The sequence below is a fragment of the Myxine glutinosa genome, chromosome 14, assembly GCF_964187855.1.
Source record: "Myxine glutinosa chromosome 14, kmMyxGlut1.1, whole genome shotgun sequence".
Classification (NCBI taxonomy): Eukaryota; Metazoa; Chordata; class Myxini; order Myxiniformes; family Myxinidae; genus Myxine; species Myxine glutinosa.
In genome coordinates this window covers 73666798-73681261 of record NC_136274.1, presented here as the reverse complement: position 1 = coordinate 73681261, position 14464 = coordinate 73666798, and the positions used below count along the sequence as shown (strand labels likewise).

Here is a 14464-nt window from a genome sequence, read left to right as displayed (position 1 = left end):
AAAAGCGCGTCTGTCGTTCCTCTTCCTGGCATAAATCCAAACTGCATTTCGTCGATCTTCACTTTCTTCCTTATCCTCCTCTCCAACACCCTTTCCAATACCTTCATTCCATGCTCCAATAACTTTATCGCTCGGTACGAGCCACACTCCAGAGTGTCACCTTTCCCCTTGTATAGAGGGACGAGGGTACTCAGTTCCCAATCCACTGGAATGCGGCCTTCTTTCACCACCAGATTACAGATCTCTGTCATTCTCTTCACACCCCAACTTCCTGCTGCCTTCAACATATCTCTCACAACTCCCGTCGGCCCTCCCACTTTTCTACCCTTCATTGCTTTTATCGCTTCCTCAACTTCCTTCTCAGTTATCTTCTCTGCCGGTCCTAAAACTGGGTTACTCTCTATGTTGCCATCCCATTCATTCTCTGTATTCAACAGCATTTCCATATATCTTTTCCATCTTCCTTTAATTCCATCTGGGTCGACAACGATTTGTCCCACTTCATCCTTCAAGCAGCTCACCCCCATCACATCACACCTCTCTTTCGCTATCTGCTTTGCAATCCTGAATACCGCTCTCTGACCCTCTTCCGAATCCAAGCGTTCTCCGAACATTTTCCTACATGCCTCCTGCGCCTTTGCTACCTCTTTCTTTGCAGCCTTCCTGGCTGCCTTATAACTTTCATGCTCTGCTGTTTCTGCTCCCGTACCCTTCGCCTTCTGCCACTCCTTGAACTTCTTCCTCTTCTCGTCAATCGTCTTTCCAACTTCATCATCCCACCACCATGTTTCCGAGTGCCTCGGTGGTCCTTTTGTCCATCCACATACCTCACCAACGGCTCCCAACAGACTAGCTTTCATTGACATCCAACCACTTTCAAGCTCAACCACATCATCCTCGACCCTACTCAGCCTCTCTTTTAATGCCTCCCTTACTGTCACCTCTTTCAACCTCCACACCTTCATTCTCGGTTGGTACTTCACCCGCCGAGCTCTCCTCGCACCTTTCACCCTTACGTCGCAGACAACCAAGTGGTGCTGTGAAACAGCCTCCTCCCCCGGGATCACCTTTGTGTCTCGGAGGTGCCCCCTATCTCGCCTACGCACCATCAGGTAGTCAACGGTTGTCGTCGACCCACCTGACGTGTATGTAACAAGCTTATTATCCTCTTTCTGGAACTGAGTATTACAAATCAACAAATCAGCTCCATCAGCAAACTCCAAAATCCTTTCACCTTCTCCATTTCTCACACCATATCCGTAACCCCCATGAACTCCTTCAAAACCATCCATACTCCTTCCCACATGTCCATTTAGGTCTCCTCCTACCACAACAACTTCCTCATCTTTCACGTTTTCCATCAGCTTCTCTATCGCACACCAGAACTTGTCCTTCTCTTCATCGCTCCGACCAACCTGCGGAGCATATCCCGAGATGACGTTCACCAAGAGCTTTCCAATCATCATTTTCACCATCATCAACCTATCACTCACTCTAGTCACACTCACCACACTGTCTACAAACTCCTCAGAAAACAGGACACCAACACCATTCACGCCCTCCAGGCACCCTTGCCACACAAACTTGTATTTCTGTCCCTGCCTACCCTTCACCATTCTCACACCACTTCCCTTCCATCTCGTCTCTTGCACACAACATATGTCCACTCTTCTTCTGACCAATACTTCCACCACTTCTCCTGATCTCCCTGTCATTGTCCCTACATTCCATGTCCCAAACCTCAGAAACCGATCTCCACTTCGGGCTGTACCCTGCCCACATGTAGTTGTAATTGTCATGGTTCTCTTTTTGAGGCAATGTTTTTTTTATGGCCGGATGCCCTTCCTGACGCCAACCCTCTTAGTCGCCTCCTACGACACGCAGGGATACGGCGTACCTATTCTTATCCAGGGTACACACTGGGAACATCTATAAATACATCTATAAGTACAAATAAGAACATCTATAAGTGCCAGGCAATCCTTTTTTGTCTTTAAACAATGAGTACACCCATTCAATCAATCAATCATGGTTTTATTATCAATTCGTCACAGCGAAGGCTGAATTGTGAATGATTTACAACATAACATAAATACGAGATCATGAAATAAATAAGTCAATAATTTGCAATCACTATAATAAATAAATAATTATAAATTATAATTAATATTAATATTAATTATTTAATTAATATTAAATAATTATAATTAAAAATATAAATTTATACACACGTATAAATTTGCAATCACTATAACAGACAAATAATTAAAATGAATAAAAAAAATTACTACACTACAACTCCATATTCAGGCATTAATAACATTAAAAATAAGCATCGTTTAAGGTACACGCATTATTGTGAAATACACCCATTGTCATAAAATACACACGTATAAAATACACACGTATAAAATACCTACGTATAAAATACACACGTATAAAATACACACGTATAAAATACACACGTAAAATACACACGTATAAAATACACACGTATAAAATACACACGTATAAAATACACACGTATAAAATACACACGTATAAAATACACACGTATAAAATACACACGTATAAAATACACACGTATAAAATACACACGTATAAAATACACACGTATAAAATACACACGTATAAAATACACACGTATAAAATACACACGTATAAAATACACACGTATAAAATACCTACGTATAAAATACACACGTATAAAATACACACGTATAAAATACACACGTATAAAATACACACGTATAAAATACACACGTATAAAATACACACGTATAAAATACCTACGTATAAAATACACACGTATAAAATACACACGTATAAAATACACACTGTTAAAATGGCTGCAATAATAAGTACCACGTTCCAAGATAAAAATTTCCTTGAAATATAAAACTAGGGAAAGAAAAGGTAAATCTGTTATGAATCTCACTTGGAGAATATGTGTTAAGAGATTAATCTTACTTAGAACACATTCATGGTATTTAAAAGTCAAACGATATAAGGCATTGCACTCTTTCTGTAACGTTCAGTCCTGCACCTAATTTCTATAAGCTTATTGCTGTGACGTAATTCCGTACAGGAGCGACAGTAAGGGTCATGTTATTATCCTCTCCGGAATAAATAGATTTCAGTAGATCTCGGCTTGGTACTCAAGAACGTCGGGAGTGTGTTCAGTTACCAATTTTCTTGTACAGCGCACGCCAAGTGGTTTAAGCATTCGAGCAAGCACTCCATTCAAAACCGTTGATAAGGAACGGCTAGCTTGGCAAGCTCTAACTAGCTGCTTGGTAACTGAACACACCTCGAGTTTCCTCACTTTCAGTTTAGTGTTAAACAGCAGCAGCGACTTTCAACAGGTAATCATGCGTGTTTGTGGTTTATAATATTTTATACTTCTGGTAGGGGTGCCCCACAAAACACCATGATAATCGATTTATACACGTACATGATAACACGTCATTTGCTAAAGGAGGAAACCCCCCTTGGGGAGGGGGGATATTATTAGTATTAATATTGTTTTGTAATAACCTGAATATTATGCTATTATCATTAGTGTTGTTATTACTTTTGTTATAAGAAGGGGCCTTTATTAGCAATTTTAACACAGATATACACCTCAACACGGATTTTGCCCAAGAGGGTAAACACCTTTGGGGAGGAGGGCAAATGAGGTTTCTGCAACCTTCTTCATGTGACCCTTAATCCTCTTGTCAAGTTTTGTTGAGATTGGATACGTAACAACCAAATGTATCGTGGTCAGAGAGACACAATTGCTTATTTTAATATGAAGACCTTTGCCAAAAAGAGCAAGAAGAAGAAGAAGCCTCTGATGACCACAAAAGTGATGAGGGCAAACTATGACGTGTTCACTTGTGCAGTACATTTGATTAATTGTGACACACAGAGCACGATGAGAAAAGTAATTTTGCGATCCATTCGCCGAGCAGAATTTCGCTGCCTGACAAATAACCTCAGAATCAAACGTGGCCTGTTTCGTCAACATGCTAACACTGGCTGAGCACCGATGGTATGTGAACTTCCAATGGTGGCCATTTCCACCTGACCACATCAAGCAGGTGGCTGCACCGTCTTAGTTGTTTTCATTGAAGATAATTTCCATTCCAAATTCATCACATCTGGCAGGTGAGTGATAATGGAGAAACTGTATGTTTATGCAGGTATTTATTTCCTTTCCCGTCTCGATATACATACACTATCTGCCATATGAGATGTTTCCTGTAACCTTCACCCCTCTCAATTCTTCACCCATATGGCTACAATCACCAAGTTTTGTCTTTCGTACCTTTCCTGCACAATTCGTATTTTCTTCAATTCCTTTCTCTCTGCTAAAATAAATTCCACGATGTTGAATATATCCACTTTATCCGCTGCTCTTCCTGCATCGTCCATGGCATTTCCTTAAAGTCCCCTCTTTTCTTGTCTGATTTGAATTTTCCTCCAAATATGCTTTTGTTGGCAGGCTGTATTTTTCACCCACCCTTGGTAACTGAAGGTTTCCATTTTATTCATTGTTGACTGGGTTTTGGTACATAGATGTAACAGGTGTGTTTTTATTGCTCCTTTTAATTATATTTTCTACCATCCTAAAATCTGTGCCTGCACCTTCCCGTGTAATATGTACATGAGGAAGAGCAAGACCAGCCTACTTCAATGGCGTTGTGATTATACACTGATGTGTTTGACCCATCTACACCACATGAAAAGAGTGGATTGGATGTGCCATGTCTAAGACTTGCTATATATGAGATGAGGCATGCTATATCGAAGACGTGCTATGCCCAAGACGTGCTGTGTCCAAGACGTGCTATGTTCAAGACGTGCTATGTCCAAGACGTCCTATGTCCAAGATGTGTTATGTCTAAGACATGCTATATATGAGATGAAATGTGCTATGTCCAAGACAAGCTATGTCCAAGACGTGCTATGTCCAAGACATGCTATATCCAAGATGTGCTATGTCTAATATGTGCTATGTCTAAGATGTGCTATGTCTAAGATGTGCTATATATAAGATGAGATGTGCTATTGTCCAAGACATGCTATGTCCAAGACATGCTATGTCTAAGATGTGCTATGTCTAAGATGTGCTATATATAAGATGAGATGTGCTATTGTCCAAGACATGCTATGTCCAAGACATGCTATGTCTAATATGTGCTATGTCTAAGATGTGCTATATATAAGATGAAATGTGCTATGTCCAAGACAAGCTATGTCCAAGACGTGCTATGTCCAAGACATGCTATATCCAAGATGTGCTATGTCTAATATGTGCTATGTCTAATATGTGTTATGTCTAAGATGTGCTATATATAAGATGAGATGTGCTATTGTCCAAGACGTGCTATGTCTAAGACGTGCTATATATGAGATGAGAGACGTGCTATGTCCAAGACGTGCTATCTATGCGATGAGATGTGCGATGTCTAAGACATGCTATATCCAAGACGTGCTGTATCCAAGACATGCTATGTCTAACGTGCTATATATGAGATGAGACGTGCTATGTCCAAGACGTGCTATATACGTATGCGATGAGATGTGCGATGTCTAAGACATGCTATATCCAAGACATGCTATGTCCAAGACGAGCTATGTCCAAGACGAGCTATGTCCAAGACGAGCTATGTCCAAGACGTGCTATGTCCAAGACGTGCTATATATGCGATGAGATGTGCGATGTCTAAGACATGCTATATCCAAGACATGCTATGTCCAAGACGAGCTATGTCCAAGACGAGCTATGTCCAAGACGTGCTATGTCCAAGATGTGCTATGTCCAAGACGTGCTATGTCCAAGACTAGCTATGTCCAAGATGTGCTATGTCCAAGACGTGCTATGTTGAAGACATGCTATTTATACATATATGAGATGAGATGTGCTATATATATCTGCGCAGTTGTAAGAAAACGGTTACGAGGGTAAAGGAAATGCATCCACTTGGATTAAGCCTTGCTTAAATGTTATGGAAGGAAGGGGTGTTTTCCTTACTAGGGTGCTTGTGTGTGGCTTTTAGTATATTTATAGCTTAGCTCCAATCATAGAACGCTGCTTGTTTATTCTACCTTGGTGAAATCGGAACTCTGAGGAGTCTGACATTTATACTGTAGAAACCACGGTGATAGGAAAAATTCAAATCTGCACCATTTCTGATTGCTGGTGTTTTAATTGGATGGTTTTGGTTGTGAGACGATGAGATTTTATTACTACCGTATTTTTTATATATATATTTTTTACAATTTCAGCAAAAAAAAGAGCATTTTCTTTTCCAAACAGTCATCAGGCGTGCTGCTATACTTGTCACAATAGCTGTGTCGAGATTTTCTATCTGCCAATCTCATTGTGCTTTTAAATCTCACAGGAGAATGCCATGGGCCTCAAAGTGGAGCCGTTGTCTCCAGTGGAGTCCAGAGACGCGTCCCCTGGCCGCCTCACCAAAGATCTGCTTCAGATAATTCCAGTAATCTCTGTCTGTACGTTTGTCTGTGACCGCTGTTTCTCGACAACCACGGGTCCGATATACTTTTAACTTGCCAGGTATATTGCTGGGGACCCGAGGATGTGCCTTTTCAAGGTTTCATATTAATCGGACAATTACTTACCGAGCTATGTCCAAAAAACGATTCAACCAATCAGAGAGCAGCGAACGATCGCGTGTGCCGAACGTGGCGGGCACACTCTGCCTCGGATGGCACATTTGAGAGCGTATTCATTTATTTCACGTTTGCAAACTATGTTGGCGTTAAACTATGTTTTACAACTAATAAAAACGAATTTGCGATTCATTCGCTTTCCTGCGCGTTTGTGCACGCGATGGCGATTTCTTTACCAAACTCCGGAAGCCGTTCGCTTTGGACCAAACCATTGCATGTAAATAGAGGGGGGGGATTGTCACCACTCGCAAGCCGTTCGCTTTGGACCAAACCATTTCATGTAAATAGAGGGGGGGGATATAATTTTAGATATAGATATAGTACGGGCATGCCCGTACTATATATATGCCCGTACTATATATCTATCTAAAATTATATCCCCCCCCTCTATTTACATGAAATGGTTTGGTCCATTCGCAACGCCAAAGCGAACGGCGAACGGCTTGCGAGTACAGTGACAATCCCCCCCCTCTATTTACATGAAATGGTTTCGTCCATTCGCAACGACCACAGAACCCCCCCCTCTATTTACATGGAATGGTTTGGTCCATTCGCAACGCCGGCACACGCGATCGTTCGCTGCTCTCTGATTGGTTGAATCGTTTTTTGTGCCGTGTGCCGAACGTGTGCCGAACGTGGCGGGCACACTCTGCCTCGGATGGCACATTTGAGAGCGTATTCATTTATTTCACGTTTGCAAACTATGTTGGCGTTAAACTATGTTTTACAACTAATAAAAACGAATTTGCGATTCATTCGCTTTCCTGCGCGTTTGTGCACGCGATGGCGATTTCTTTACCAAACTCCGGAAGCCGTTCGCTTTGGACCAAACCATTGCATGTAAATAGAGGGGGGGGGGATTGTCACCACTCGCAAGCCGTTCGCTTTGGACCAAACCATTTCATGTAAATAGAGGGGGGGGATATAATTTTAGATATAGATATAGTACGGGCATGCCCGTACTATATATATGCCCGTACTATATATCTATCTAAAATTATATCCCCCCCCCTCTATTTACATGAAATGGTTTGGTCCATTCGCAACGCCAAAGCGAACGGCGAACGGCTTGCGAGTACAGTGACAATCCCCCCCCTCTATTTACATGAAATGGTTTCGTCCATTCGCAACGACCACAGAACCCCCCCCCTCTATTTACATGGAATGGTTTGGTCCATTCGCAACGCCGGCACACGCGATCGTTCGCTGCTCTCTGATTGGTTGAATCGTTTTTTGTACATAGCTCGGTAAGTAATTGTCCGATTAATATGAAACCTTGAAAAGGCACATCCTCGGGTCCCCAGCAATATACCTGGCAAGTTAAAAGTATATCGGACCCGTGGTTGTCGAGAAACAGCGGTCACAGACAGACAAACGTACAAACGTACAAACGTACAGACAGAGATTACTGGAATTATAGATAGATATATTTTTTACAATTTCAGCAAAAAAAAGAGCATTTTCTTTTCCAAACAGTCATCAGGCGTGCTGCTATACTTGTCACAATAGCTGTGTCGAGATTTTCTATCTGCCAATCTCATTGTGCTTTTAAATCTCACAGGAGAATGCCATGGGCCTCAAAGTGGAGCCGTTGTCTCCAGTGGAGTCCAGAGACGCGTCCCCTGGCCGCCTCACCAAAGATCTGCTTCTACATAGCATGGAAAAGGTGGATCGAGAGATAGGGAAGGTGGAGAAACAGATCGACAAGCTGCACCAAAAACAGGTATCATATGCTTTATTGCAGCAACCCATTATTTTCAAGGCCACCGACGCAACTGAAATGGGCACTCTGCTCTGGCCTGCAATTTGCTGTGCACTCGCTGATGGTCAAATGCCATTGGAATGAAAGTTTATACCATTTTAAGTGAATATGTGCTCATAACACAAAGTCTGAGTGAGGTTGGGGTGGTGGGGGGCAAGGAGGAGAGTGGCTGACTCCATGTACTTACCTTTGTTGGTCACTTTACTTGTGATTAAATAAATTAAATATCTGAGGAATCCAGCGTGGGTTCACAATATTGCCACAATTTTAGTGTGCATAATATGTGGGTTTCCACGCATTCAGCTTTGCTACTTGTTTAAGAAGCCAAGAAATGTAAATTCCTGTTCTTCTTTCTTGAAGGAGCCCAATGACACACCAAGCATAATCTCGTGTATGCCGACCACTCCACAATCTTACTACTGAGCATCTAAGTAGTATATTCATACCTTCCCTCTCTCCCCCTCCATCTTTACTACTGAGTCATAAGTAAACAATTTCTGGTTCTGCCTTCCCGATGAGTCCAAATGAGAGGGTGAAACCTGGTCGGCAACTGTGCAATCCTTTACTTGTGACCATGCCATTTAAATCTCGGTCTTAAAAGACCAGAGTAACCCCGCAGAAGCCATTCGCTATTGGAGACGAAGTGACTGTTGTGCGTGTGCATGATCAGCGTCATGTATAGTGTTCGGGTCGGTGGAGCCTTTTTTGATTTATTCATATACAGTGCATTCAGAAAGTATTCAGACCCCTTCACTTTTTTCACATTTTGTTATGTTGCAGCCTTGTGCTGAAATCGTTTAAATTCATTTTTTTCCCTCATCAATCTACACTCAATACCCCATAATGACAAAGCGAAAACAGGATTTTAGAAAGTTTTGCAGATTTATTAAAAAGAAAAAACTGAAATATCACATTGACATAAGTATTCAAACCCTTTGCTATGACACTTCAAATTTAGCTCAGGTGCCTCCCATTTCTCTTGATCATCTTTGAGATGTTTCTACACCTTGATTGGAGTCCACCTGTGGTAAATTCAATTGATTGGACATGATTTGGAAAGGCACACACCTGTCTGTATAAGGTCTCACAGCTGACAATGCATATCAGAGCAAAAACCAAGCCATGAGGTCGAAGGAACTGCCTGCAGAGCTCAGAGACAGGATTGTGTCGAGGCACAGATCTGGGGAAGCCTACAAAAAAAACTCTGCTGCATTGAAGGTTCCCAAGATCACAGTGGCCTCCATAATTCTTAAATGGGAGAAGTTTGGAACAACCAGGACTCTTCCTAGAGCTGGTCGCCCGGCCAAACTGAGCAATTGGGGGAGAAGGGCCTTGGTAAGGGAGGTGACCAAGAACCCGATGGACACGCTGGCTGAGCTCCAGAGATCCTGTGTGGAGATGGGAGAAACTTTCAGAAGGACAACCATCACTGCAACCCTCCACCGATCTGGGCTTTATGGCAGAGTGGCCAGACGGAAGCCTCTCCTCAGTGAAAGACACATGAAAGCCCACAGAATCTTGTTTATCACAGTCGGAGAGTCCTTTAGGTGCTTTTTTGCAAACTCCAAGCGGGATATATATCTCAAGAGTATATATATATATATATATATATATATATATATATATATATATATATATATATATATATATATATATATATATATATATATATATATATATATATATATATATATATATATATATATATGTATATATATATATATATATATATATATATATAGTTGAAGAAAGGAGAGGCAGAGGAAGAGAAAGAGGTTCTTTGAGAATCCTTTTTGGTTTATGAAGGATCTGTTGGTGCAGTTTCGATCTGGTGTACTTAATGAAGAGTTGAAAGGTCACCTGCATGTCACGTATGCAGACACAAGGATGGACGAAGTGGTGGAGGACATCGAAGGCTTGGTGAGACCGACAGAATCTGACAGGAGAGAATAACCAAGGAGACACAGAGAAGAGAGTGAGACATCATGTGAAATAAACATTTTGTTCATGAGACATACAGCCACAGCAGCAGCGATGGACAGATCTTTGAAGTTGGAGCGCAGACCACAGACCTCTGATATTTGTGGACCGGAGGGTTACAGAGGGGGAAGTACACATGTTGGAACACTGGCAGAGAGGAGCATTGACTGGGTGCTTATTGGACACGAGCGAACCTTTACTGTTGCTCTGATCACACTTTCCAAAATAAATTTCATCAATGTGGAGTTGAGCATCTTGATTGAGCCTGAGCGAGAGTTTGTGGAGTGTGTGGAGTTGAGCATCTTCATTGAGCCTGAGCGAGGATTTGTTGAGTGTGTGGAGTTGAGCATCTTGATTGAGCTAGAGCGAGCGTTTGTTGAGTGTGTGGAGTTGAGCATCTTCATTGAGCCTGAACGAGAGTTTGTTGAGTGTGTGGAGTTGAGCATCTTGATTGAGCCTGAGCAAGAGTTTGTTGAGTGTGTGGAGATGAGCATCTTGATTGAGCCTGATGCGAGGATTTGTTGAGTGTGTGGAGTTGAGCATCTTCATTGAGCCTGAGCGAGGATTTGTTGAGTGTGTGGAGTTGAGCATCTTGATTGAGCTAGAGCGAGCGTTTGTTGAGTGTGTGGAGTTGAGCATCTTCATTGAGCCTGAACGAGAGTTTGTTGAGTGTGTGGAGTTGAGCATCTTGATTGAGCCTGAGCAAGAGTTTGTTGAGTGTGTGGAGATGAGCATCTTGATTGAGCCTGATGCGAGGATTTGTTGAGTGTGTGGAGTTGAGCATCTTTATTGAGCCTGAGCGAGGATTTGTTGAGTGTGTGGAGTCAGGGAGGACTGTACATGTGAGTAGTGAGTTGTGACGTGGCTTTACTATTGAGCAGGGAGAAGGGAGAGTGCAAGAAGTGCTGGATGAGGTGAATAGGAAAAGAGGGCACGACAAAAAAAACATTTGATGGAAGATGAGCCTCCTGAGGTTGGAGAGGAAGAGACGCGTTACGGAACATGTGTGGGTTGAGCATGGAGCGGTATGATCCTTATAATTGTTGAAGAAACGTGGAGCATGAACATGGTGTGTTTAGGCCTCAAATTGCTTGTTCAATACTGATGTTAATGGCCGTTATGAACTACATTGAGGAAAAGGTGGAGTGGGGAGGTGTAGCAGGATGGCCACTTCTTAAATCTACTGTTTGTCAGCAACAGTTGACCTTTTTCACGCAAAAATTAAATGTTCATTTACATTGATGCATTTTCTTATTTTTCCTGTAGTATCATGATTATTATTCCCACATGCTTGTTATTGTACACATTTTTAATGGGTGAAGCTACGAGGTATGTTTACAGCCACTAAATGTATTTGTACACATGGCTTGCCTGTCGTGGTTGATTATCTGAATGTCAATCTCGGATCTCGGGCTTACAGGCCACTGGTGTAACCGCAAAACTTCCTTTAACCCTGACGTACACAACTTCTCTCCACTTCCCACACTCCTCTCCCGCACCCTCTCCTCGTTCTCTCGCACTTGCTGCCCACCATCCTCTGCCCTCACATTAGCCTCGAATGTATTATCCACCACTTGCCATCTGCCTGGCTGTGTTGTTGGTAACACTGTCTTTCTTGAGGCCGTGTTTCTCGTTCCTCTCAATTTTGGTTTCTTGTCGGCCCGAATGCTCAATGGTGAGAAAGTGCAGGAGATGGCTACAACCATAGCGGTCAAATTTTGTTTTTAAAATTTCATTTTGCGGCTCTTCCATTGGTGGGTAGCCGACCAGTCGTTTCCATGGGGACCATTTGCTGCGACCTGGAGACACAGGCCTCCTTGAGCACTGGGAAAACGCATGGATGTACCATCAGTGCTGCCATACCTAGGAGCTGTGTCGGACCATACCCGGGCGCTGTGCGTCACTGCGAGCAAGATGGGCAGTGTCGCACCAACCTGATAACTGCATTTACGATTTTTATTTTGTCTTTTGAACCTACCTTTTAAAAACTCGCATACAAATTTTTTTTTTCGCTCCAATCGCCGCATATTAATATGGCCTCGACTTACACGGGCACAATGGAATCGAGCTCCGTTACCCAAGTTTTACACCTGTCCCACATCGATGTGCCTGTCTGCTTCTTGTTGGCAATGCCATGACTATTGAGTCTTGTCGCAGGGATGAGGCTGCCTCCATATTGAAATTGCTGGCAAATCAAGTCTCCTAAATGGTGCATTTTATTCATTTTCATAGGAAATGGAGAAAAAAAAACCGAAAACGATTTGATCCGCGGAGTGTGTCCGTCGGAGATTGAGATCCAGGAATTGCACCGATTGCACATCGTGCTGACTGAAAGAATGATCCAATACGATAACACATCCCGAATACATCATTTCCGTACGGAAGAATTGTTGCGGATGAACTCGCTCACTTATTTGTCAAACCGCATATGATGCAGAACTTAACGGCACTTCACATGATTCACATTCGGCAATAATGTGTTGTACTTGGGTTGCGCTGCTTACCTGGTTGTTTTGATTAAAAACATTTTATTTTTTATGCCAAAATCCCTTTTGCACAGCGCGAGTTGCAAGAGGAGGCAGCAGCAAAGCCCGCTGAGCCTGAGCGTCAGGCTTCACCAGCACCTGCTGAGGACAAGCATCGCAGCCTCGTACAGATTATCTACGAGGAGAACCAGGTAGATGGCTGTGCTGTCCTTTTCTGTACAACGGCGTGAATCTCACACTCGCACGTCACGGGTTTGGGAAGCGATGCGGCATTCGGACACGCAACAATGCAAACAGACGGCCCTCCCCACCCCTCCATGTTTGTTACAGGCTGACAGCACCGCTGAGGTAGCGACCTTCACCTTTGAGTTGGCTAGTCTAGGTTATATTCCCTCCCAACCCAATTATAACTCGCTACCGTAGTGCTTCGCAAACAGGGTGGTGCATCAACGAGTGCGCAGTTCTTTGTTGGGAACGTCAAGCCTGTTGTCTCATCTTACTGACATTTTCTTGTCACCATTAAAGATCCCATAGTACCTTGTGAAAGGACATCCATTATGAACCAATGAATGAATGATCGTTTTAAGGCCATTTTCCCCGCTGGAGCGGGGGTTAGCCTTGCGGGCCCCATGACAATCATGGTTCCCTGTTTGAGGCAATGTTTTTATGGCCGGATGCCCTTCCTGACGCCAACCCTTAGTCGCCTCTTCGATGCGCAGGGATACGGTGTACCTATTCTAAATCGGGGTACAACCCCGGGATCATTCATCCCAGCGAGCTGGTACTCAATTTGCCGACCTCGGAAGGATGACAGGCTGAGTCAACCCCCCTGGCGTTAATTCAGCGATCGACCGGGATTCGAACCCAGGATCCTAGGATCCCAAGCCAGCACACTAACCGCTAAGCCAACACCAGCCAGCAGCCATTATGAACCAATATTTTGGCTAAATCCTTAAGTTCTGTCCTGATCTACGTGGGGCACTGAACTTGCGGTAAATCCCCCCTGGAAATGATGCAACCAGCAGCCAAATGCTGCCTACTCCTGAATGAAGGTTTGTCAAACCTTGTGATGTTTAAGATGATTTGTCATCATTTTCCTCGATGTTCTTCTCCGTGTCCTCTAAATACCCATATGCAATGCCCTTGTGGGTGTCTAACTTTTTGCACAGTCCTTGCGGCCTGTGGCGACGGTGACCTGTTGTGCAAAACGTTCGCACCTCTCGGGAATGTGAAACAAAAAACACCTTCAGAAACAGGGCCGTATAATGATCCTTCCAGCTTGGTTCCTCGAATAGCAGGCCTATGCAAGTCTGGATCGATCGCATTGCGATTCGCGTGGCGGAATTCACTTCGGCGGCCCCCGTGGCAAATTCCCAGTTGAGGTCATTTTTGTTTGGCTACGTATTCTTATTTATTTGCTTGTTTTCAATCTGCTTTGAGGCTTTCCAACCTGGACACACTTTCTCCACTGGGAATTATGCTTTGCCGATGGTGAGGGCTATGAGAGCTGAAGTTTGCGACCTCAGCATGTTTGAAGCAAGCCTATCCAGCA

General features: G+C 43.2%; 1 protein-coding gene across 1 annotated transcript in view; it reads left to right on the top strand.

Annotated features, from left to right (window-relative positions):
- LOC137439910 (nuclear receptor corepressor 1) overlaps nt 1–14464 on the top strand; it is a 345171-nt gene that overhangs the window by 117676 nt on the left and 213031 nt on the right. Inside the window, 2 exon segments of the mRNA XM_078768007.1 lie at nt 8246–8407; nt 12987–13103. Of these exon segments, the coding sequence (XP_078624133.1) occupies nt 8246–8407; nt 12987–13103 (279 nt within the window).